The sequence below is a fragment of the Malania oleifera genome, chromosome 3 (assembly GCF_029873635.1).
Source record: "Malania oleifera isolate guangnan ecotype guangnan chromosome 3, ASM2987363v1, whole genome shotgun sequence".
Taxonomy (NCBI): Eukaryota; Viridiplantae; Streptophyta; class Magnoliopsida; order Santalales; family Ximeniaceae; genus Malania; species Malania oleifera.
The window spans coordinates 45989644-46013510 of NC_080419.1; the positions used below are offsets into that span (position 1 = coordinate 45989644).

A 23867-nucleotide genomic window follows, 5' to 3' on the forward strand; every position below is an offset into this window, starting at 1 on the left:
GCCATAGGCCCATAAGTCAAGGTGGCCTTTCACCATGGACCTCTAGCAAGATGCCTTCCCGATTAGGTTATATTGAATAGTTGCTTTATAAAAAAGAAGAACACTCAATAACTTTCAAGACTGGGCTTAATAAAAAGCCAAATAGATTCTTCTTAACTAGGAATGGGGATCGTCTATCTTGTAAAGATTGTAAAGTTGTCCCAAGTGAAAATTTGACTACACAACATAAGAGTCCTAGTATTAGATTACATATTAAAAAAAATGGAAGAAAAATAGTAACATAAATAAACACAAAATGATTAGATGGTGGAGCTTGAAGGGAGATGATATAGTAAAATTTAAAGATAAAATAGTTAAAGAGTGTGATTGGACTGTAGGAGATAAGGTATACGCAAATACTGTTTGGAATAAAATGGCTAATTCTATCGTAAGGATAGCAAAAGATGTTTTAGGTGAGTCCAAAGGAAGATACTCGGACAGTGAAGAAAGTTGGTGGTAGGATCAAGAATTCTATTAAGACAAAAATAATTTGGTACAAAATATGGCAAAATTATATAAATATAGAAAATCTTGAAAATATAATGAGGTGAAAAAAAATTCAAAAAAAAAATATTAGTGAAGCTAAACATAGAGCTTATGATACTTTATATACTAGACTAGATAAAAAAGAAGGAGAAAAAATCATTTATGAACTTCCTAGAGCTAGAGAAAGAAAAAGCAAAGATTTAGGTGATGAAAAATGTATAAAGGACAAGCATGATAATGTCTTAACTAGAGAAGCAAACATTAAAAAGAGGTGGCGAAAGTACTTTGATAATTTGTTTAATGAAAACCAAAATGAAAGATTGAACTTGGAAGAGACAAACGAGGAGAAGGCTAAAAATAGGAGATCTATTCGCAAAATTAGAGTTCTTGAAGTTAAGATGGCAACAAAGAAGACGAAAAGCAAGAAATCTATAGGGACCAAATAAAATACCAATTAAAGTTTGGAATGTTTAATGGATAAAGGAAATATTTGATTAACTAATATGTTCAACATTATTATACAAACCAAGAAAATGCCAGAAGAATGGAGGAAATGTACGTTAGTACTTTCATTCAAAAACAAAGGCGATATTCAAAGCTATAATAAATATCATGGAATTAAATTATGACCCATACAATGAAATTATGGCAAAAGGTAACTGAACATAGAATAAGATTGAAAACGAGATTTTCAGAAAATCAATTTGATTTTATGCCTGGGAGATCAACAACAAAAGCTGTTTGCCTTTTAAAAATCTTAATGGAAAAGTTTAGGGAAAAGAAAAGGGACTTGCATATGGTTTTCATTGACCTAGAGAAAGCTTATGATAGAGTACCTAAGGAAGTTCTTTGGTGGGTCATAGAAAAAAAAAAAAGAGGGTGGGGGGGTTGCAGTAGATATACATTATACAGAGGTCATTAAGGATATTTATGATAGAGTAGCGACTAGCGTTACAACTATAGGAGGAGAATCTACAGATTTTCCAATCACAATAGGTGTACATCAAGGTTCTACTTTGAGTCCTTACCTTTTTACTTTAGTGATTAATGAACTCACTAGGAATATTCTAAATGAGATCTCTCAGAATAGTTTATTTGCAGATGATACCATGTTGATTGATGATAGTAGGAGCGAATTGGAATCTAAGCTAGAACTTTGGGAGCAACATTAGAGTCAAAAGAGTTTAGGATAAGTAAGATTAATAAAATATATAAGAAATGTAATTTCAGTAATCTTAGTTGTGGAGAGAATACTAAACGTAATAATCAAGAGATTAATAGCACTAATATATTTAGATATCTTGGATCTATTATGCAAGCAAGAGAAGAAATTGAATAAAACGTAGTACATAGAATTAAAACAAGTTGGGTAAAATGAAGTAGTGCGCCAGGTGTATTTTGTGATCGTAGAATACCCTTAAAATTAAAAGGAAAGTTTTATAAGAAACAACATGTACAAAAAGTAAACGTTGCTAAAATGTAAATGTTAAGGTGGATGAGTGGTATAACATTAAAGGATAAAGTAAAAAAATGAGCATATATGCAATATTTTAGGCATAGCACCAATTGAAGACAACGTAAGGGGGGGCTGCTTGGATGGCTTGGACATCTGAAAGCACTTGTGAGGAGTGAGTTAGCTATTGTTTCTAGCATGAAAAGGGGTAGGGGTAAGCCTAAAATAACTTGGAACAAGGTAGTGAGGAAGGATTTAATAGCCCTTAATCCAAAAGAGGAAAACACTCTCAATCGAGTGAATTGGCGTAAAAGGATTCATGTAGCCAATCCCACCTAGTGGGACTAAAAGCTTGTTGTTGTTGTTGTAGTACTAATAATGCTAAAAGACCAAAATAACCATTAACAATAACCATGAAATACAAATGTAGAAGGCTGAAGAGCAACAGAGAAGCTTCAAAGCAAAAACATATTTAATTTCATTCAGATTTTTAATACCAAGACCACCTTCAGTCAAAGGCTTACAAACCTTATTCCAACCAACATAAGAGATGGGAAGAGTTTTCTAAATTTTACCAAAAGAAACTATTGAATTTTGCCTCCAAAACCTTAAAAACAAAAGCAATAAGTGCAAATGCAAACCCCCCAAAAGTTTTGAATGGACAATAGAATAGAATTAATAAGCTAAATCCTGCATGCAAAAGAAAGCTTCTTAGTAACAATTGTTTAGCCTACCAGAAAAATATTATCAATACACATATAACAATGCTCCTTACCCTATGTTTGGAGAGGCCTTGGATTTGGAATTGTATTGGATTTGGATGAGATAGAATATCAAATTGTATTGAAATTTGTCTAAATCCACCCAAATCCAAATCCAAGATCCAAAATCCATGCTCCCAACACAGCATTAATCTCTTTGCAACCAAAGGGAGACCCAAATACTTCACAGGGAAGGAACCCTCTGGCGTACCAAATAGGTTTATTATCTAATCTTTTATGCCTTCTGAAACACAGTAGAAAATATGGTGGACTTATGCGGGTTAACCTGATGATTAGAAATCAAATAAAAGGTATCACAACCAAAGGACCATCACAAAGTATCCATGGAATTTTACCTTCCCTCCTGGTAGTAGAAGAGTCGACACTTCTTATTGTTTTCGAACTGTAAGGAACTAGGTCTTTGCAATCCATAAGTTTCCAATTAGAGGTTAAAGGGAAATCTGCCATCCTTTTCATAGCAGGCGTTAGATCTAACTGGTCCTTCATATCCTAATAAGTATTAAAGGAGTTCACCCCCTCATGATCCATCATCTTATCATCCTTCTCCAGCATTAAATTCTCATATTTTGTAATTTCAATAATATCCTTGAGAATGGGGAAGGCCTTTAAGGTTTCAAGGAAATTCTTGACAGTTGGATTTTTAGGCCTCAAAGAAAAAACTTTTCCTTACAACTGGCTTCACCATGACCAAAACATGGTACATTTCATAGGCCTCCAGGCAAATACCAAATCTATATTAACAGAATCCCCATCAGGTGCAATAATCTCAGTCCAGTTTGGCGAATCCAATCCCATGTCGGTCTTTATACAAATCCTTGCACAAGTTAAAATCCTCATTTTCTTCATAAAAGGATCTATAAAAAAAAAAAAAAAAGGAAGGCTTAACTGAACTTGCTACATGGCTTAATCACAAAATTGTCTGATAAATTGATGGAATTCCGTAGAATTAAACCCAAATACAAAATCCATCCTTCAACTCCAGGAGCCCATGGAGATAAGAATATTGGTGAATTGCCTACGAACAATAGATCATTTTCAACAATCCATGCTTTCTCTTCCTCTAGCAAATTTATAGATGAAAGATCCACCAAAAAGAGTAGAAATCTCCTTCAGACTGGCTTTGCTCAAAATTTTATCCACAATGGATCTAACATAAGAACATGGTGGAGGCATCCCAATAAAATGACCAATGAGTGATCTTTTCCATTTTTATTCACCTATCTCTCTATTTATGATCTCCTGATCTTCTTTCTCTCTGTTCTAATTCTGTCTCTCTATTATTCTTCCTCCTCCTTTATTCTTCTTCGTTTTTATTCCCTCCTCCTCCAGTTCTCTCTGTTCTGTTCTGTCCTATTCTGGGCTATGCAGCTGGCTTTCTTCCTCTCTTCTTCTCTGTTCTTCTTCTCCTCTTCTTTCTAATCTTCTTCCACAATTCTCTCGCTCTCCCTCTGATTTCCGAATTTCTACTTCTGTCCTATATCAGAGTACTGTTCATAATCCTGAAAAAAAAAAAAAAATACAGTCGTTCTGAAATTCGAACACTATTTTCCAGCCAACATTTCACAACACCATTAGAGATAGAACTCCCCAAAACCCCAACCCCTGTTCATCAACATCCAATCACCAGAGAAGTCCGACACACCTGCAGAAAATTTTCCAGCCAACAGCCCTTTGAAATACCTAACTTCCTTTGCTTTTCTCATCACACCACCACCATTGCAATTCCCATTCCCTGTCTACATTTGCCAGCCAGAAACTCACAAGAGAAAAACTGCCAGAATATCCAGCAACTTCCGGACTCGTAAATTGGTTTGCAGACATGAGAATTTGGTTTTTTCCCCTAAGATTTTGATTTGCAGTGTGATATTTTGATTTCAGACAGATATTTGAATATAGAAGGCCTAGAAATTGAAGTATCAGTGTACCATCAGCACTTTGGAGCACCAATTTGTCACTACCAGTAATAAAAATCTGTTTGCATTGCTGCATCTGTGAGTTTTCTATGTGAATTTATATAATTTCTGCATGTAATCAAGACTGCACGTCAATTGAAGATAGTTCTTGAGAAATTGTGAGTCGGGCTTTGAGAACAAATAGTATTAAGGGCTTTTAGTGATATATAGTTGCAGTAACTATAAAAATAAATCCACCAACATGGAAACAGCATGCTGGAATGGCACTTGTCATACTCTAGGCATACTAATATCAAAACATTCCATAGCTTTCTTAAGTGTGAAGAAAATGCCTGCAAATTCATCATTGAAGGAAGATGTCCTATGAACGTGATTTCTAGAAATGGAGTCACTTGAATGCAACATCATCATGAACCATACCCAAAGCCTTGTGACATACCTTGGATTGATAACACTGCTTTACATGTTTGTGAAAGATGCTTGGTTCCTATCCAAGTGGGTGACTATTTTGATAGTGTTTGGTGTGTACCAATGAATATTGACCATGTACTTCTTGTTCTCCTTGGCTGGATGATTTGGCTGTGACTCAAGGACATGAAAACACATCTTTCACTATACTAATAAGATCATTTTGAAGCTTGCTCTACCACCAACCAAGACAAAGAATTTAACATCATTGATCATGTCAAAGTTAATCAATTTGTAGACACTACAAGCCAAAAAATGCAAGTGTTTGAAGATATCCAAAATCTTTCAAACCTTCCAATTGGGAGTTTATCATTTGCAATGTGTTCATTGATGCCGAGTCTCAATTCAAGTCTTTGGTGCTGCCAAAGGAACATGGTTTCTTGCATCACTCCAGATCTGACTTTCAAAGATTTGAAGTTCATTTCTTACTTTTGATCCTAAAAATTCAAAGCCGAATTTGTTCTAACTAGGGAAAATTTAATGTACAAAAAGAAGATGGACTATGGGTAAACCCTTGTTAGAGACTAATGCAAAAGAATTGGATCAAGAAATTGTTGGGTTTAATAGCAGTTTATTGTGTATCAAGATTAATTAGTACAAACTTATGTATATTTGGGGGCTTGTTATAATATTTGTGTATTTTAGTGGTGTGTTAGCAATTTCATGTATATTTAGGGGTAGATAAGTAATTTACTGTATTACAAGCTTCCTTATAAAAAATATATGAAAGCCATGTAGGAGGTAGTTAGAATTTGAATTGAGATGTGAACATGAGTTTTCCCTTAATTGTATCTCTTTCCTCTCCTCTCTTCTTCCTTCTTCTTGTTCTTCCCCTCCCCTTCTCAACTCAGATCTTCTAATTTATCCCTTGGCAAAAAATCCATGATGTTGTCAGTTGTCCTGCATCATCATGACACCTGGTCAAGGCGAGAGGAAAAAACAAACACATCATAAACAACACATGGCAAATGCTTGGGCAGCCTAGGAAGAGGCATAATCTAGAGCAAGATGATAATTTCACACATTTGCAACCTTTTGTTTTACTCTAATACCTAGAAAGGCATCCTATTTGGAAGTCCGGGGTTCATGAATTAATTTGAATACTGAAAAGGCATTGAGCACTACAATTTGCCCTTTTGATCTCTTTATAGCAAGTTAATTTTTTTATTCAAAAGCATTGAATAAGTAAAAGTAAAACCAAATCAACAATTGAAGAAGCAAATGAAGCACGAGTTGCCCATGAGTTACCGCTTGGGATGCAATCATGAAACTCTAAGTTGCATACAATAGGAAATCAAACCCAATGCGATTCATAGGCCTCAACAAAAATGAAGCTGACACACTCCTCAAGCACACAACACATTTCACAAGCTCTTGATGCCGTCAACTAAGAATTAAATCTTAAAATAAATAAAGCACATAAAGTTAATTTGAAAATGGGTTTGCACTATGGATAAAACCCTATTTGCATACTTACCCCTTGTTGTATGGGGGATCAAACCCAAAGTTGTTCACACTCAATGAAGAGGATCACAACCAAATAAACAACTACTCAAACATGCACTAAAAACATCAACAAAACACACAATCAAATACAATATTCATCTTAATCAAGCACATGAAATCATGCTTAAATTAATGTGAAGAATATCTAGAAAAAAATTCCAATCATGTTCTTAACATTCATGCTATGTAAAGTAAACTTGTTACTTTAGCATAGCACAAATGTAACTAGTGTTACGGAAAGCAGGAGTAGCAAATGTTATATACAGAAAGTGGGCATAACTGCCTTGAGTTTTTTTTCAAGCATACACAACCTTACCCATATTCATATATTTGCATTTTCTTTTCAAGCCCTTATCACTTTTCAAGAAGATTTTTAATGTATTTTCAATCCTTTGATTCAACTTAATAACATTGTTCAATAACGAGAAGAAATTTTGTATTAGTTCTAAAATTCTAGTGACAAAAAAATTATAGGTTTTTCACTTTTCATTAATCATATGCACTATGAATAAATTAAAGAAACAAAATACGGGCAGCCTGTAATGTGTTATAGTAAAACATACAATTAATTAAAGAAGTTCTATTATTTTATTAGTCAAAGTAACAGATTTATATCAAAAAATAATTAGAATTGTGTTTGTACTTTAAAATTCCAATCTTTGTCTCTTTAAAGAGATTCAAGCCCCTTGTGGCTTAGCCTTAGCCCACAAACCGCTGCAACAAAACATCTTTTTCCTTGTCTTCCTCGAGATACATTATGACTCTCACAAATTTTGCACAAATGGAAGGATCTAAAGCTCGACAAAGGAAACCCCTTTCATTGATTGTCAAATTCTCTAGTGCTTAGATCATGAATGATTGAGTTGGAATGAGAATGGTGCGTAGTGCCAATGCCAAAGGGTCAATTCCAACATTATCTAGAATGCGAAATCTTCTAGTTCATGGAGCGGGAACAAGATCATAGTACAGCATATGCTCCAAAATTGAAGATATACTGGTGAAAAATATCTAATGGCACATGTATATTTTGGGAAGGATCTTCAAGTGTTTCGAAATCTAAAAGAGAAATTCTTTTGTGAAATAGATAATAATGTATTCGGATGGAACCATATTGTGATAATTCTCCACTTTAACTTATTAAAAAAATGTTATAAGAAAAATATTGAATAAAAAACTTTGGATCATTTGATTTAGAATTCCATGAAAATGTAACCCAACACCTTAAGGCAGAAGCTGACAACAACTTTGCACCACCTATGTCTGCGTTCTCAAAGGCACCCCTCTCCTTCAAGAGGGATTTGTGGCATGTCAAGCCCTGGTAAGGTTCTTGGCTTTCATCAAATCAAACCACATGCTCCACCGCTTGTGCAGGCCCCTATTCCATGTTCAGAACATTTGTACCAATAGGTGGCTTGCTAGGGGTTAGCGTTTTATGGTGACCATGGTCTGTTCACAGGCACACTTGACCCTTCATGGTACATGAACTTAATTAACAAAAAATGTATTCAATATAAATAGATACATGTTTAGGCTCAAAATACATTCAAGGAATTAATATTTTAAATTCATGAATTTATGAAATTCATGTATCAATAACATAGTTATGTCAAATTGTTGATTAATGCATGTCTTGTTAATGTGTGTGTGTGTGTGTATGGATAGAAAAAAGAAGATATAGCTCACTATAGAGGAAAGAATGTACAAATAAGAGAACAAGGCATCCTCCTAAGGAAAAAAAGAAACCAAAAAAGACTAGAAAACAATCAAAATAAAACTGCCTTCCAATCTCACAGAAGATCCGAAAAGGGTGCCCCCTTTAAAACAGCCTCAAAAGATCATAAAGAAGCCAACTACTAAGGGCAAAGAACCAGAATTCTTCTTCCCTACAAAATACGAACATTTCTTTCCATCCAAACTCCCCCATAAAGAGCAAATATCTCACAAATCCACAAAACTAAACCATCTCCATTGTAAATCATTATAATCTTCTCGTTCCCTCCTTTTCACATAGTTGATCAAGATTGATTTACATAAAGAAGAAACGAGAAAAAAATGAAGAAAAAGTATAAAATTAGAAATATATATTCTTAGATGTACCAGTCCTTTAGAAACTGTAGTGGGCTTTTAGCAGTCCTTAATGCCATATACAGCAATGATTTTTATTCCAAACACCTTAACAGTGTGTGAAGGTATTGAGATCCCAAAAATCCATTACATAATGGTGTTATGTAACAGTCACAGCCACTATTTAAACCTGCAAGTAAAACTCAAATCCCAAATACATACATCGAGGTAGAATAAAACAACCATAGGTCCTCACAGAGAACCTTCCTTTCTTTTCTGCTAAAGATGCTCCTCAGCTCTTTTTACTCTTTTTTTATAACAAAAGAAGAGATAAGAGAAGAACTTACATAAGGAGAAAAAGACTTCACCCTTCAGAATTCTGGAATAATCCAGGAAAAATAAACTAATAAAATAAAAAACTGAAAAAATCCAAAATCAGAGCAAAAGATTCCTCCATTTTCGCTGAACCTCTGGAAAAATTAACTCCCTTAATGAAATCGAAGCCAACACAACATAAAGAGCCAGGTAATGAACCTTCTTCCAAACCAGCTGCCAACTCAATTTTCCCCCTGAAAAAATCCATGCACTACTCCAACCATAATCCCCACAACACTGCAAAAATGCCACATTTACAAAGCGCAACCCTCTCCTTCCTTCTTCCAAACCCATCAAAGGAAATAGACAACAATTCCTCCACCAATGCCAAGCAAACCCACGATTTTCCCACCACACCAAATAATTTACTCCAAATTCTTCCAAGTGTAATCACAGTGTAAAGACAGATGAGCTGCTGTTTTAGAATTCAAATAACAGAGCATGCAAACATATGGAGATAAGGCCTTTAAAGGCTTCCGAATCTACAACAAGTTATTAGTATGATTTTATTAAGCACAATCAACCAAATGAAAGCCTTAATTTTGGCGCTGGGGGAGGGGGGGGGCCTTTGGCCTTCCTAATAAATGAATATTGGCAAAAAAAAAAAAGATAAAGGAACAGGTCAAAAACTCAAAAAATGATTTACAAGAATACACCCCTGCATGATTCAAGGTTCGAGACCTAGTATCCCTAGCTGAAGAAAGATGACAATTGTTCAATAACGACAACAAGGAGGACAGTTCCAACAGCTCTCTATCATTAAGAGATCTTCTTCAATGAAAGTTCCAAGAAATCAGAGGGCCACCTGAGTCAACCACGAAGAAAGGAATCATACTATTCTGCCTTGAGCTCAAACGAAAGATGTGAGGAAAAGATGTGGCTAAAATATCATCCCCCAACAACAGATCTTTCCAAAAGAGAATTGTCTTCTTACTCTCCTCTCTAGAACTCTAACCTCCTATTGTCATGTTTGGTTTGTGGAATGTCTATTCCCAAGAAGAGGCTGGAATGAGATGAGATGTAATAAAAATTTTATCTGGATACAATAACTTAGAAACACCACTCATGCAAAAGCTTGTGTTATTCCACCCGGCAAGGAGTAGGACAGAAATAAACATTCCCATGGTGAAATTTGGGAGTAGTCACTCCTTGTCTATTCCATGTAATCAAGATCTTAAATTTCAATTTCAACTCAGGTTTCGAAGCAAAAGTATGGAAATTTCAATTTTGACGCCAATTTCAATTTTAATTTGAAAAAACAATGGAAATCAATAGTAAAGCATGGAAGTCTTATATGAAACTTCAAAAATGGTTAGTAGACATAATAATGTAAGTTTTAGGACTAATATATTACTAGTTAAATACATCTATGTTGTGTATGAGGTGGAAAAGTTGTAATATAATATTTTGTCAAACATATATGTAAGATAATGTGCATTAAATATATTCAGTTAATATAAATGAAATTCATAAATCATTTAAATTTTATTTAGTATACAAAAAATGATGATTTTGACATGAATGGTTAAATAAAATGTTCTTGTAAGTTTACATGAATTTAAATTTTATTTATTACACAAATAATGATAATTTAGACATTAATGGTTAAATAAATGTTATTTTAAATTGTAAGTTTATTTTTTCATTTAATTTCAAAAGCTAAAATAAATTAAGAGAAAATTTTCACTTCACTCCTAAATCTCTCATTTGAATTATGAGTAAATTTCATTCTATAGTTAAAATTTTGAAAAATTTCACTAAAATTTTAAAATTTTGATTAATTTCATATGATTTGTTGAGGTTTTGACGGGAATTATGTAAGATGGAAATCGACTAACATTTTAATTTCGTGGGTGACGGAAACCAGAAATTTCAACAATTTTGTCAAAAATTTAAGACTCTGCATGTAATAGATTCATAGCAATTTATGCATTGTCATGTGCTTTATGGTGAAAAAAAAAAAATCATTTTATAAGCTATTAAATGTTAGTGTTATGATCATTTGAATACAGAATCCATGAACCAACCGCAACACAAGGTTCTAAATGAATCCACCCAGGCACCCTAGTGCCCTAATCATAGATAATCATGTGCTTTAGGATTTAAGATTTTTCCTTGTACCCAAGCAGGCCATCCAAGGGTCTAAAGTAGCTCAATAATTCAGTGGTCCAAAAATATGGCGAAGTATGAACAGGGATCTATTAAAAGAGGAAAAAAAAAAAAAAAGGCAATGTGCAAGACTGCCCAAGCATTGTGCAACATAACCTGCATAGTGTGAAGCTTAAATAAGCATCACACTGTGTGTTTAGGCTATGTGTTTGTGCTCAAAACATGTGTTTTACAATTTTTTCCAATTTCACAATTTGATTTTCGGAATTATAATTGGCAAGCTATTTTCACCCAAATCACTCTAATTTTTATATTCCAGTCCAAAATTGCAATCAAATGATAATATTTATTCCAAAATTTTATTTAGTGACTTACCAAGGTGAGTTATTAAGCTTGGAATTTTGCAAATTGAATATGGGCTGTTAAATTAAAGCATCACAAGGCACATGGGCTCAAAAGTTAGGGTCGAAATGAATGAATCAAAAATATATTAACCAAAATAGGGTGTCCACAGCAAAATTAATTAAATACACAGATTAGAAGATATAACAAATACCGGTGCAAGTAGTTGCTATATATCTAATTTTCATGCATGCATAATAGTAGCAACGCCATTCTATAAAACAAGAACAAAATGAAATGAAAATGCAAGTATGCGACCAGCCACTAGAGAAGCATAGATGTAAAGCAAGCCAATTACCGGCCTTAGAGTCGGGGGTGATAAAATATGTAATAATGGAGAAACCGAGTCTTCAACAAAAGACTTGATTGAAAGATGCCTTGAGATGTTTGGCATGATTTTGGAGTGCCAAGACCTTAAAATGTCCATCTTTTCCATCAACAGTGTTCTATATCTGAAGGATTGTATTAAATGAAAATGGTAAGAAAAGAGAAATTCATCCACAAATGACATCACATTCTATCAATTCGAGATACCTCTGAAAAGATTTTGGCCATTCAACAATTGGTTTTTCAACTCGGGCTATCACACGATGTACAGTAATTGCAATTGGAGGCTGATAAACTGCAAACAAAACAGAGGGAGGGGGTTAAGAGTAACTACTATAATTTTTAAAAATTATCAAAACTGGAAGATCTAAGAAGAAAGGGACTGCTTAGTTTTACCATTAAGGAACATCTGTTGTGTACGCATAATATATTGGTGTATAAAATCAGAAACACCGAGATTATCTAAGCAATTGACCTTCAAGACACATTAATTGTCAAATAGAAAGAATAAACATAGCTAATGCATGATATTGTCTTTTAAAATATTCATTTGAAACAATACTAAGTCAAGCCTTACAGTCTTTTCCATCACAGGATCATGATAATGGAGCTGCAAAATGTTCTCGTGTATCCCATCCAGAATTAAATCATAGTCACCACTACACAATAACGAACCACTTAATGACTTAACTACACAGGGAAGATCACTTCAAGACATGAAAAGAGAAAATATCATGCGGATGTGAAGCACCACCCACCGATTAGAAATAAGGGAGTACAGAAAATCAAATCTGCGGGAAGAGCTGCTGCTGCTATCATCAGATTTCCTTTCTTGCTTCATTTTTCTCTTTTGGAAAATCTAAAATCCCCCAAAGGTAAGGATGCAGAATATACATTGTAAAATAGACAAGAAAAAAAAGTATTAGATATTACAGCTTTATTTTACCTCTTTCCAGATATCAAAAACACTTCGTGAGATGTCTTTTCGGCCAGCGACCTGAGAACTGATCTCCACCTGTGAGCCAGTGAAACATGTAACCGATCAAACTAGCAGGAGTGTTTTCTTAGGCCTGTTTCAGTACAATAGCTGACAATAGGCAAGGTGAGCTAATCTCATTTTCAGGAGTTGTATAAGCGAATTGTTTTAAGCATATGTGCTTTCTCCTTTTTCCATTGGGCTCTGTTTTATTTTTTGGGGATGTTGTGTTGTGCTTGATTATATTATGTGGTGTATTATTCTTTTCTCTAAAATTAGCCAAAAATAAAAGAGGGGGGGGGGGGTGTTGGGATTCATTTAGCCAACCACAAGTATTTGGGATAAAGGCATAGCTGTCATTGTCGACTTGTAGCCACTGCCAGTCTACATTTCAGTGTACTATAATCAGTTTATCCAGCCAAACAAAATTAACTGTGTTTTGGGATAAAACCATTATGTCATCGCTGCCGGTTGTCTTCTCTGGTAATTAATTATTAGATCCAGTATATCAAGAAAAAATAAATAAATAAATAACTGGTGAAGGGCAAAAGATATGCAAAGCCCCTCACCATGCCATGCAGAGGATTGCCTAGCTGGGATAACTGTAATTTAATCAAACATGCATTTTTAGTTATTTTAAAGCCATTGACAATATCAATTGAACTATGTTACTAGCAAGCAACTAGGCTTTCATAATGAGATGGCAAAAGCAACATAAAAATAATTTACTTTCTCTTATTCTTACTAGCAATGAGATTCCAGCCAACATCGAAAGATCCAAATTTGTGAGAGAATGTAAGCTAGACAAAGTCATAGCATAAAATTTTGATATTCTTTATTTATGACACCAGCTAATTTAGAGAGGGAAGTTTCCATCCCCATAGATCATTTATGAGTTATGACACCCAATTAGTACAACCCCAAAAGAAATTGTAGCTCTAAAAGAACTTTGCCATATTCCTGCAACTCCAATTTCATCAGGAGCAATTAATTTACGGAATTATTTTTTCAAGAGCAAGGCGCACCAAAATCTTACCACATTGAGAGATTCTTTTCTCTTCTTGAGAAACTGAAGTGTGTTCAAGCATGAGCGTATATCACACTCTGGAAAAGTGACATAAAAGATGTTATATACATGAAAAGAAAACCAAGCTCCCAGGGAAAAGGGGGGTGATGATGAGGTAAATGACACATATGGAGTGATATTTTTGGGAATCAAAGGTAAAGCATTTTCATCCAGTAAAAAATAGATGCTCTTAACAAGTCCCTAGACAAAAGGATTCTAAAAATGAAAAAAGACTACTCACCAGCATAATCCGCTAGTGCTGTAAGTGCAATGGAACTGATCTTTAGGCCTTCCTTATTACAGATATTTTTGAGCCTACAATACCATTTTTCAATAAATCAATAATGCCTGGTCATGATAAGGAAAATATTACAAATCAAACTAGCTCAAGTACCAGCAAATACCAAGACTACCCCACATATTTTGGTAATGAAGAGCCCAATCCAATGTAAAAAGAATACATGATGTGTTTCCATGTGAATCCATATTTTTTTTATCAGCAAAGATAAGTATTATTGAATGAAGGATGAAGGCATCAAGGGGATGCCATCGAAGTACAATGGAAACAATAAAAAAACAACACAACCCTCACTCTTAAGGTTTCAATGAAATCAAGGATTACAAAAGAGTCCCTCCCAACCAGCCCTCTTTGCCAACTAGAAATCATAGTTATCCAATGGTCCATGACAGCCTAAATGGATGAAACCATTCCCTAGAAAGTCTCCTGTTCCTCTCCCTCCACACCACCCAAACAATAGCAAGGGGGCTGAGGGAAAAAAGACTTTTCTTCCTTCCTTGTTTGAGTGGATTCCTTTCCAAGCTCATAATTCGGCCTCCACCATAGCTCAGTGATCCACTTCTGCTTGACAATGGAGATGGCCAAGTTCCATAATTTTCTAGCCCGACAACAGTGCAAAAGGATGTGCTCAACTGTTTCATCCTGCTCAAGGCACAAAAAGCACATATTAACAAACCAAGCCCTCTATCTAGAGGTTGTAATGGTATGGATCCTCCTAAGAGTTGCCTCCCATATGAAAAAACCAACTTTTGTGGGGGTTGCTGTTTTCTAAATGAGTTTCCAAGGGAAATCGCTGTTGCACTTCGCTGGGGAGCTAAGGTGTTTATAATAGGATCTGACCATGGAGTTACATTCCTTGTTCAAAGCCCATTTGTACTCATTGGAGGCGGCCTAGCACTGGAATTTTTGTAAAGACTGCTTTGGAAATCTGTTAAGTATCAAACCCAATCAAAAGCATTCCTAATCAAGGAAATATCCACAACATCCCCTGATTAGTGAACTCTAGTTTCCAGCTAAAGTGGGCATCTTTGTCACATGCTAGCCTGAAGATATAAAGGTAAATAGCGCTGATCTGGGACTTGCCACACCAGATATCATGGAAATGAGAAGGGATCCCTTTTGCAAAGGGTTGTTTAACAAGCTCCCATCTAACAAGATATTTAAGAACCTTGCCCGTGCACCCCCAAAGAAATCTTGTTCGAATACCTCCCAATCTTGCACTTGGGATGGGGAAAAGAGACATGAAATGAACCGGGAGATTGGATAAATCACTTTTAATAAGCATGATTCTGCCACCTTTTGACAAATATTAGGTTCCACCAGCAAGTTTTCTTTCAAATCTACCAACAATGTAGACCCAAACACCCTTAGCTTTGAACTTGGCTCCCAAGTGAAGACCAGGGTAGGTGATAAGAAAGGCTCCAAGCATAGTAGTTAGAGGCGCGAGGCGAGCCGAGGCGCAAAGGGTCTTTGAAGCCGAGGCGCGAGGCGCGAGGCGAAGGCGCGCGCCTCATGAAGGTGAGGCGCATAATTATTAAAATGGTGTAAAATGTCGATTTGGGGTAATTGATATATGAACATATGAATATCTAGTAATATTAGAATTTAAAATGCCAAAAAATTCAATTACAAAATTGAAAATTTAGCCCAAAAGCATCAACAATTCAACATAGTTCATCATCAAAAGAAAAGAGTACAAATCAAAAAATAGTAGCTAAATTTCAATAAAAAAAATAAATATTATGTATTAATTATAATTTATAAACTCACATTAATTAAACTAAATATTACAAATTAAAAAATAGTAGCTAAATTTCAGTAAAAAGAATAAATATTATGTATTAGTTATAATTTATAAACTTGCATTAATTAAACTAAATATTTAATTAGTAATTACATATAAAGAAGAAGAGGAAAAAAAGTAGCCAAATTTCAATAAAAAGAATAAATATTATGCATTATTTATAATTTATAAACTTTCATTAATTAAACTAAATATTACAAATTTAAAAACAGTAGGTAAATTTCAGTAAATAAAATAAATATTATGTATTAGTTATAATTTATAAGCTTAGATTAATTAAAGAAAATATTTAATTTATAAGCTTACATATAAAGAAGAAGAAAAAGAGAAGCAGCAGGCAGCACGCAACAGTCAGCAGCACGCAGCACGCAGCAAGCAGGAAGAAGAAGAAGAAGAAGAGAAGCAGAAGGCAGCAGGAAGAAGAAGAAGAAGAAGAACTCGCGACGGCTCCTGCTGGTTGGAAACGAAGTCGCGAAGGGTCGTGCTTCTTCAAAATGTCGAAGACGAACTCACGATCCTGGTTCGAAGCTCGAAGATGAAGTAGCGAAGGCTTCCGGCTGGTTCGAAGGCTCACAGACGAGCTCACGTTGCTGGTTTGAAGGGTCGCGAAGGCTCCTGCTGGTTCGAATCTGCAATACAAACTCACGAAGGGCTTCGAAGGGCCGAGAAGGGCTAGGGGCTATGTTCGTTCGAGTCGAATGAGGGCTACGGGGTCTGGCTGTGGCTATTCTCTACTCTAAATGACTAAAAATTCACAAGGCGCGACTCACTGCGCTTGTCGCCCCAGTGTGCCTCGTCTCGCCTAGCGTCGCCTCTTGCAGGTCGCCTCGCCTCACCTGGTTTGAGGCGCAAGCCTCTTCGCTTCACTGCGCCTTGCGCCTAGGCGCGCCTCAAGCGCGCTTTTAACTACTATGGCTCCAAGATTGCAGCCAAAAAGACCTACAAGCAAAATCCCGCATTCAAGTCCCCACTGGAATGATTTCACATTTTCCTACATTCACTTTTAAGCCTGAGATCACTTTGAAGGAGGATGCATCCAAGATTAAGGATTTGCTCAAGCTCGTCCTCACAAAAGACGATAGTGTTATCTACAAAAAGGTGATGGGAGACTACCATACATTCATTGCTACTACCTATGCTAAGCCCCTTGAGGGATCGTTTTGAACCATTTATGCAAAGTGCTTTTTCTAAAAAAGTGATGGATTCAATAAAGGTTAATAATAAGTGTTGAACTGGAAAAGTGTTGAAAGTTATAAGTGGTGTTTGGTTGTGTTTAAAATAAGTGGTATTTGGATACATACTTTTATTACAAGATACTATATGATTATGTTGTGTAAAACCCCCAAATATGCACATCGGAATGTATATTTATATGTAAAGAATCAAACACACATTGCAGCAATCTAATGGTGAATACAAAACAATCCACAACCACGGCAAGTAAATGAAAGCAATAACAATAACAATGACACTAGGAATTACGTTGTTCGGAAATGCCTACATCCATAGGAGCAAATGGCAAGGATTCACTATCTTCTTGTGTAAATTACAAAAGTAATATAGGAACCCTCTGAATTCTCTCAATCTACACCAACCAACACTCTAAATACATCCAATAGGGCATATAAAATGAGTTCCCGAAATTTTCCCTCCAAACCCCAACCATACTAACATTCCCCATTCAAAATTCAAAATCTGCGTTGGTGTTCCAAGCCAAACAATCGACGGTTTTAGACAAAATAGAGCACTACCCCAAAACATCAACGGTTACAAAGCTACCGTCGACGGTTTGCCCCGCTGCCTTGCTACACCCTAATTTCCCTTATGTTTTCTTCCTTGTACATGCATCCCATCAAGTATATGAGCCACATAACACAAATATCTCCACCTTGGCAAATATATGCCTCTTAGGAGAAACCGAAAACATGAACCTGCAGCTCCACCTTGAACTTGGGACTTTAGGTTGGGACCGTCTCCTTTCTAGCAATTGGAGACAAACAACAAGTCCAAGCAATGCCGCTTGAACTTGCCAATGGCATCTTTGGCTTCTACCATCAATCCCGATTCAATTGTAGATGCAATAACCTGATACTTTGCCCTAGGCTTTCAACAAGGCCTTCCCACAACAAAAAACACAAAAGCTGCTACAAGCCTTCTATCACCAAAGCTCCCTGCATAGTCTTCAAAAAATTTCACAACTAACGGTCTACTCTTTCACCTGTCGAAACACCTCATTGCACCATCATGGGGGACCTTTGACAGATCCCAAACATCATAGTCCGTCCTTGGATACCGAGTCATAGACATTCCATATTGATTCTCCACAGAACCCCTTTGAGACGGCAAACAAAGTCTCCCTGCAGCTTTGTCCACAAAGCCACCATGAGATAACACCAATCTCCCTGCAGCCCTGTACACAAAGCCACCCTGAGATAACACTAATCTCCCTGCAGCTCTGTCTATGCGAATCATCAAACCAAGACCCTTCTTGATCGTACCCCACACATTCATGTCAAAACCGTTCAACAGAGTTCCCAACTGATTAACCACAGTCAAAGCCTTCCCAGCCAATAACATGTCATTCACACACAACAGATACATCACTCCCTTGCATCCTATCACCCTCTTCAACTCTGGAAGCCTCACCAACTCTCACACATGATTCTTATGCAATAGCTCCATTTCCTCCACCATAACACTCATCCATCTATTTTCCCTTTGCTGTGCACGGCAACTTAAAAAATAATAGGAACGTTGGCAGTAATGAACACATAAAATACCAGAATGCCAAATTTATACCCAAGTGGTGGTCTGATGGTGCATATGAGCCCACTATGATCCTACTGGTCTCCCAAGTTGAAACTCCCTGCAACATGAACAATGTCATCTCAACCCTGAGTCTGTAGCTCCACTTGCATCACATGTCCATTCATATTGTGATATTGTTGACCTGAGATAGAACTCCCCGTATTTCTACCCTAGGTGTCTAACTCTACCTAAATTACATGTTTGCTACTGTCGCAGTTTTCTTGCATTTGCTTCTCCTCCTTTACCTAAGTACACTGCCCCATGGCTTACTCATCAAAAGTCATGTCCTCTATTACCCCTTTGTTTGCCACAGGATCACCCAACTTGCACCCACCTTTCTTATACCCCAGAAAGATGCATTGTCCAGACATAACACCAAGTCTAGATCCTCCATCACTAGAATAGTGCACCAGTGGACATCCACTTACAATTGAGTAGTCTATCGCAAAACTTGCCCACAATTCAACTGCAACTCTCCCATCTAGCGATACCTTTGGCGATCGGTAACACGAGAAACTCGTAATACTCACTGACTTCACCGAGAAGTACCCTACATGCCTTGCATATAACTTGCCCTGCTCACAAAACTCCTTGAACAAAACCAGCGTACTCAATCCCTATGTCTGACCTGAGGATCTCTCTCTCAGTCTGGTACTCCACCTCAACCACAAGTTAAACCTGGAAAACACATAAACATCAGGCTTGTGCCACATGAGATAAACCAAGACCTTTCATGATACACCCACGAAAAACATATGTCTACCCCGTAATGCTATCCTCACCAGTTCCCAAACATCTAAATACATGTAGTCACCCATATGCCCTAACCACATGCCACTGAACATCTGACTCATATTCTACAGCTGCAACTCCACCTACAACTGTTGTATCTTGCAGTGCATAGATATTTCCCACTACCTTTTCTCCTTTCATCACTATCAAGTCGCCTTCACACACTTTCATTTCCCCACTTTCAGACTTGTAACTATACTCGTTACAGTTTAAAATGACCAATGAAACTACATTCTTCGTTAGACCCAGTACATGCCTTACATCATATATGGTTCTTACACCACCGTCATACATTTTGATTTTGACATTTCCAATACCAAATATTTTGCATGAAATATCATTTCTCATCAAAATACAACCAATATTAACTGACTTGTAGGTGTCGAACCATTTTCTATTTGCTGTCAAGTGATAAGAGCATCCGGTATCTAGGATACAAGAATCACCTATAAGGCATTCCGAACCCGATGAAACACATAGCATATCTACATAACTGCATTCCAAGTCTCCTTCCACTACATTTGCAAATTTTGACGAACCCTGCTGATTTTTAGCATTCCCATTCTTCCACTCCAGACATTCTGATCTTATGTGCCCAATTTTACAGCACCTAAAACACTTCACGTCCCTCCTCTTCCAAGACTGCAACCGAGATCCGCTCTGGGACTTACGTCTTCCACGTTCTTGGTTACTTTTCACCACAATCTCTTCACCACGTGCAACATCATCATTGACCATTTTTCATTGATGAAAACCGAGCAATGCACTTGTCACCTCTTCCAAATTCAAGCTTTCCTTGCCCCATATAAAAGTGGTAACTGTTAAAATCCCAAGTATCTTTGTGTATAATGGGTAAATTAGGAAGGTGTGTAAATGTAGGAGATTATATATTATTCTGTAGGGATTATTTCCTTATTAGATTAGGTGATTGTATTATAAGATTGGGATGTACACAATGTTAAGGAGTGCAGAGTTGAATAGAATTCTTGAATTCTGCTAACATGGTATCAGAGCTAGGGTTTCTCAACCTTAGCTAACTATGGCCAGCATTATCACCAACGGCAGTGGAAAAATTAAACGGAAAAAATTTCCGTGAGTGGGCTCAATCCATAAAATTGGTAATCAAAGGGAAAGGGAGACTAGGTTATCTTACCGACGAATGGAGGAAGCCCGACTCCACCGAAGTTGTAGCCTTGCAAAAATGGAGGTCCGAAAACTCCATGGTCACCACTTGGCTCGTCAACTCAATGCAACCTTCAATCGGTAAAATCTACTTATTCTTACCCACGGCGAAGGACGTCTAGGACGCAATTCGTGAGACGTATTCCGACGTCGAAAGTTACTCGCAGATTTTTGAGATCAAGACCCGGTTGTGGCAAATGAGCCAAGGCGAGCGAGGCGTTACTGAGTATTTCATGGAGATGACCCATCTCTGGCAGGAGCTCGACCTAAGCATCGAAGAAGAATGGGAATGCTCCGGCAACAGCACACGATACAAAAAACGACTCGAAAACAAACGGGTCTTCAAGTTCTTGGCCGGCCTCAACCGAGATCTGGATGATGTGCGAGGACGAATTCTTGGCCGAAGACCCCTGCCATCAACCCGAGAGGTATTCGCTGAAGAAGGAGGGAGGAAAGTCGAAGACGCGTGATGCTAAAGCCACAGCCGGATCACGTTGGGTCTGAAATACCGACCCTAAATTTGGGTGGGTCGGACGTCTCGGCTCTGACTTCAAAAGGCCTGGGAGGATACGGACAAAAATCACAAAGAGGCAAATTATGGTGTGAGCACTGTCGAAAGTTAGGTCATTCAAAAGAAACCTACTGGGAAATTCATGGAAAGCCTGCAGATTGGAAACCAAGACATTATCAAAAATATCGTGGGTATCAGGCTACCACTGACAATTCAACTGGAAAATTACAAGGTGAAAAAAACAATAATATCAGTCCAAGTAGTGCATTCAGCCCTGAACAGTTGGATCAACTATATAAAATGATTACCTCCATTCAACATCAGGTCAGTCTTCCACTGGGTCTCTAGCTCACCGAGGTAATTATTTATCAGCCTTCAATACTATATCATGCCACAAATCACCATGGATAATTGACTCGGGTGCATCTGATCATATAACTGGTTCTTATCAATTGTTTTCATCCTATTCGCCATATGGTGGAAACTTGAGAGTCAAAATTGCAGATGGTTCACTCTCACCAATTGTCGGTAAAGGAAGTATTCGCATATCTGACTCCGTAATCTTAAAATCTGTCCTACATGTTCCCAAGTTATCTTGCAACTTGTTATCCATTAGCAAGTTAACAAAAGACTCCAATTGCTCCACTAAATTTGTTTCATCTCATTGTGTTTTTCAGGACCTATCATCAGGGAAGACGATTGGCATTGCTAAAGCGTATGAGGGACTCTACTACTTTGAGGAGGCAAGTTTGAGTAAACAATGTAATACTGTAATGTGTGATTTTGCATCTATTTCTAGAGATAATGAACTTTTGTTATGGCATTCTAGGATGGGTCACCCAAATTTTCAATATCTAAAGCGCTTGTTTCCATCTATTTGTTCAAATAAAATGTCTCCTGAGTTTCAATGTGAAGTGTGTGAACTTGCAAAACATCAGCGTGTTTCTTTCCCAACATCCATATACAAACCATCTAGTCCATTTACTATGATTCACAATGATTTGTGGGGACCCTCAAGATCCCTCAATCGCACCCATACAAAATGGTTTGTTACTTTTATTGATGACCATACTCGTCTTTGTTGGGTTTACTTGTTGAAAAATAAAACCGAAGTCTGTTCCATTTTTGTTAGTTTTCATTCCATGATTCAAACACAATTCCAGACTCACATTCAAATTTTACGTACTGATAATGGTACGGAATATTTTAATGATGTTATGGGAACTTATCTTCAAGAAAAATGGGATTGTTCATCAGAGTTCATGTGTGGATACCCCTCAACAAAATGGGGTTGCTGAAAGCAAAAAACAGAATGTAGTAGCTCATAGTAGTGCCGAAGCTGAATTCAGAGCAGTTGCTCAAGGATTATGTGAAGGACTATAGTTACGAAAACTCTTGGATGAACTATGGGTCCAGGTGAAATTTCCTCTCAAACTCTATTGTGACAACAAAGCAGCCATCAGTATCTCCCTCAATCCAGTTCAACATGATAGGACCAAACATGTAGAAGTTGACCTACATTTTATCAAAGAGAAAGTTGAAGAAGGAACTATCTGTATGACCTATGTACCTACCAACGAACAAACCGCAGATATTTTTACGAAAGGGTTGGCACGGCAGAATTTTGATGATCTCATTAGCAAGTTGGAGATGATTAATATCTATAATCCAACTTGAGGGGGGGTGTTAAAATCCCGAGTATCTTTGTGTATAATGGGTAAATTAGGAAGGTGTGTAAATGTAGGAGATTATATATTATTCTGTTGGGATTATTTCCTTATTAGATTAGGTGATTGTATTATAAGATTGGGATGTACACAATGTTAAGGAGTGCAGAGTTGAATAGAATTCTTGAATTCTGCAAACAGTAACCAAGTTTTCATATGTGTTAGACGCATGCAGGGAATTTAATAGCATCAGCACCTTGTCTTCCTCCTCGAACTTTACATCAACAGGCACCAAATCACTCACTATCTGATTGAATGTGTTGATACGCTGGTTCAAATCTGAACCCTCCACCATCTTAAGCCAATACAGCCTTACTTAAGAAGGAGTTTGTTCAATAAAGACTTAAACATATACTGGCTTTCCAGTTTCCTCCAAACTGCTGCCGGAGAATCCTCATCCATGACGTGAGACAACATGTCATTAGCCAAATATAGACGGATGGTTGATACTGCCTTTGCCTCCAACTCATTCCAAGTTGCTTCATTCATGCCTTCCAGTTGAATTTTGTATAAGGCCTTCACCATGCCTTGCTACACCAAGAAATCCTTCACCCTTCTCTGCCACAAACCAAAATTCCTGATTCCAACAAACTTGACAACGTCAAATTCGTATACGAAGATGCAGAGGCCATTACAACAATGCTCTAATGCCAATTTGTTGTGTAAAGCCCTCAAATATGCACAGTAGAATATATATTTATATGTAAAGAATCAAACACACACTGCAGCAATCTAACGGTAAATACAGAACAATCCACAACCACGGCAAATAAATGAAA

General features: G+C 36.8%; 1 protein-coding gene across 11 annotated transcripts in view; it reads right to left on the bottom strand.

Moving 5' to 3' along the window:
• Window positions 1-23867, bottom strand: part of LOC131151778 (uncharacterized) — an 80882-nt gene that overhangs the window by 12408 nt on the left and 44607 nt on the right. For all 11 annotated transcript variants that reach the window (XR_009135763.1, XR_009135762.1, XM_058103190.1 and 8 more), the window contains 8 exons: window positions 14208-14281; window positions 13937-14004; window positions 12871-12939; window positions 12683-12783; window positions 12502-12583; window positions 12321-12399; window positions 12132-12219; window positions 11896-12049 (listed from right to left, as the gene is read on the bottom strand). Coding sequence is in view for 9 of the 11 variants with exons in the window: in XM_058103190.1 (XP_057959173.1) it covers window positions 11896-12049; window positions 12132-12219; window positions 12321-12399; window positions 12502-12583; window positions 12683-12783; window positions 12871-12939; window positions 13937-14004; window positions 14208-14281 (715 nt within the window). In the remaining 2 variants the exon portion in view is untranslated. The remainder of the gene's footprint in view (window positions 1-11895; window positions 12050-12131; window positions 12220-12320; window positions 12400-12501; window positions 12584-12682; window positions 12784-12870; window positions 12940-13936; window positions 14005-14207; window positions 14282-23867) is intronic.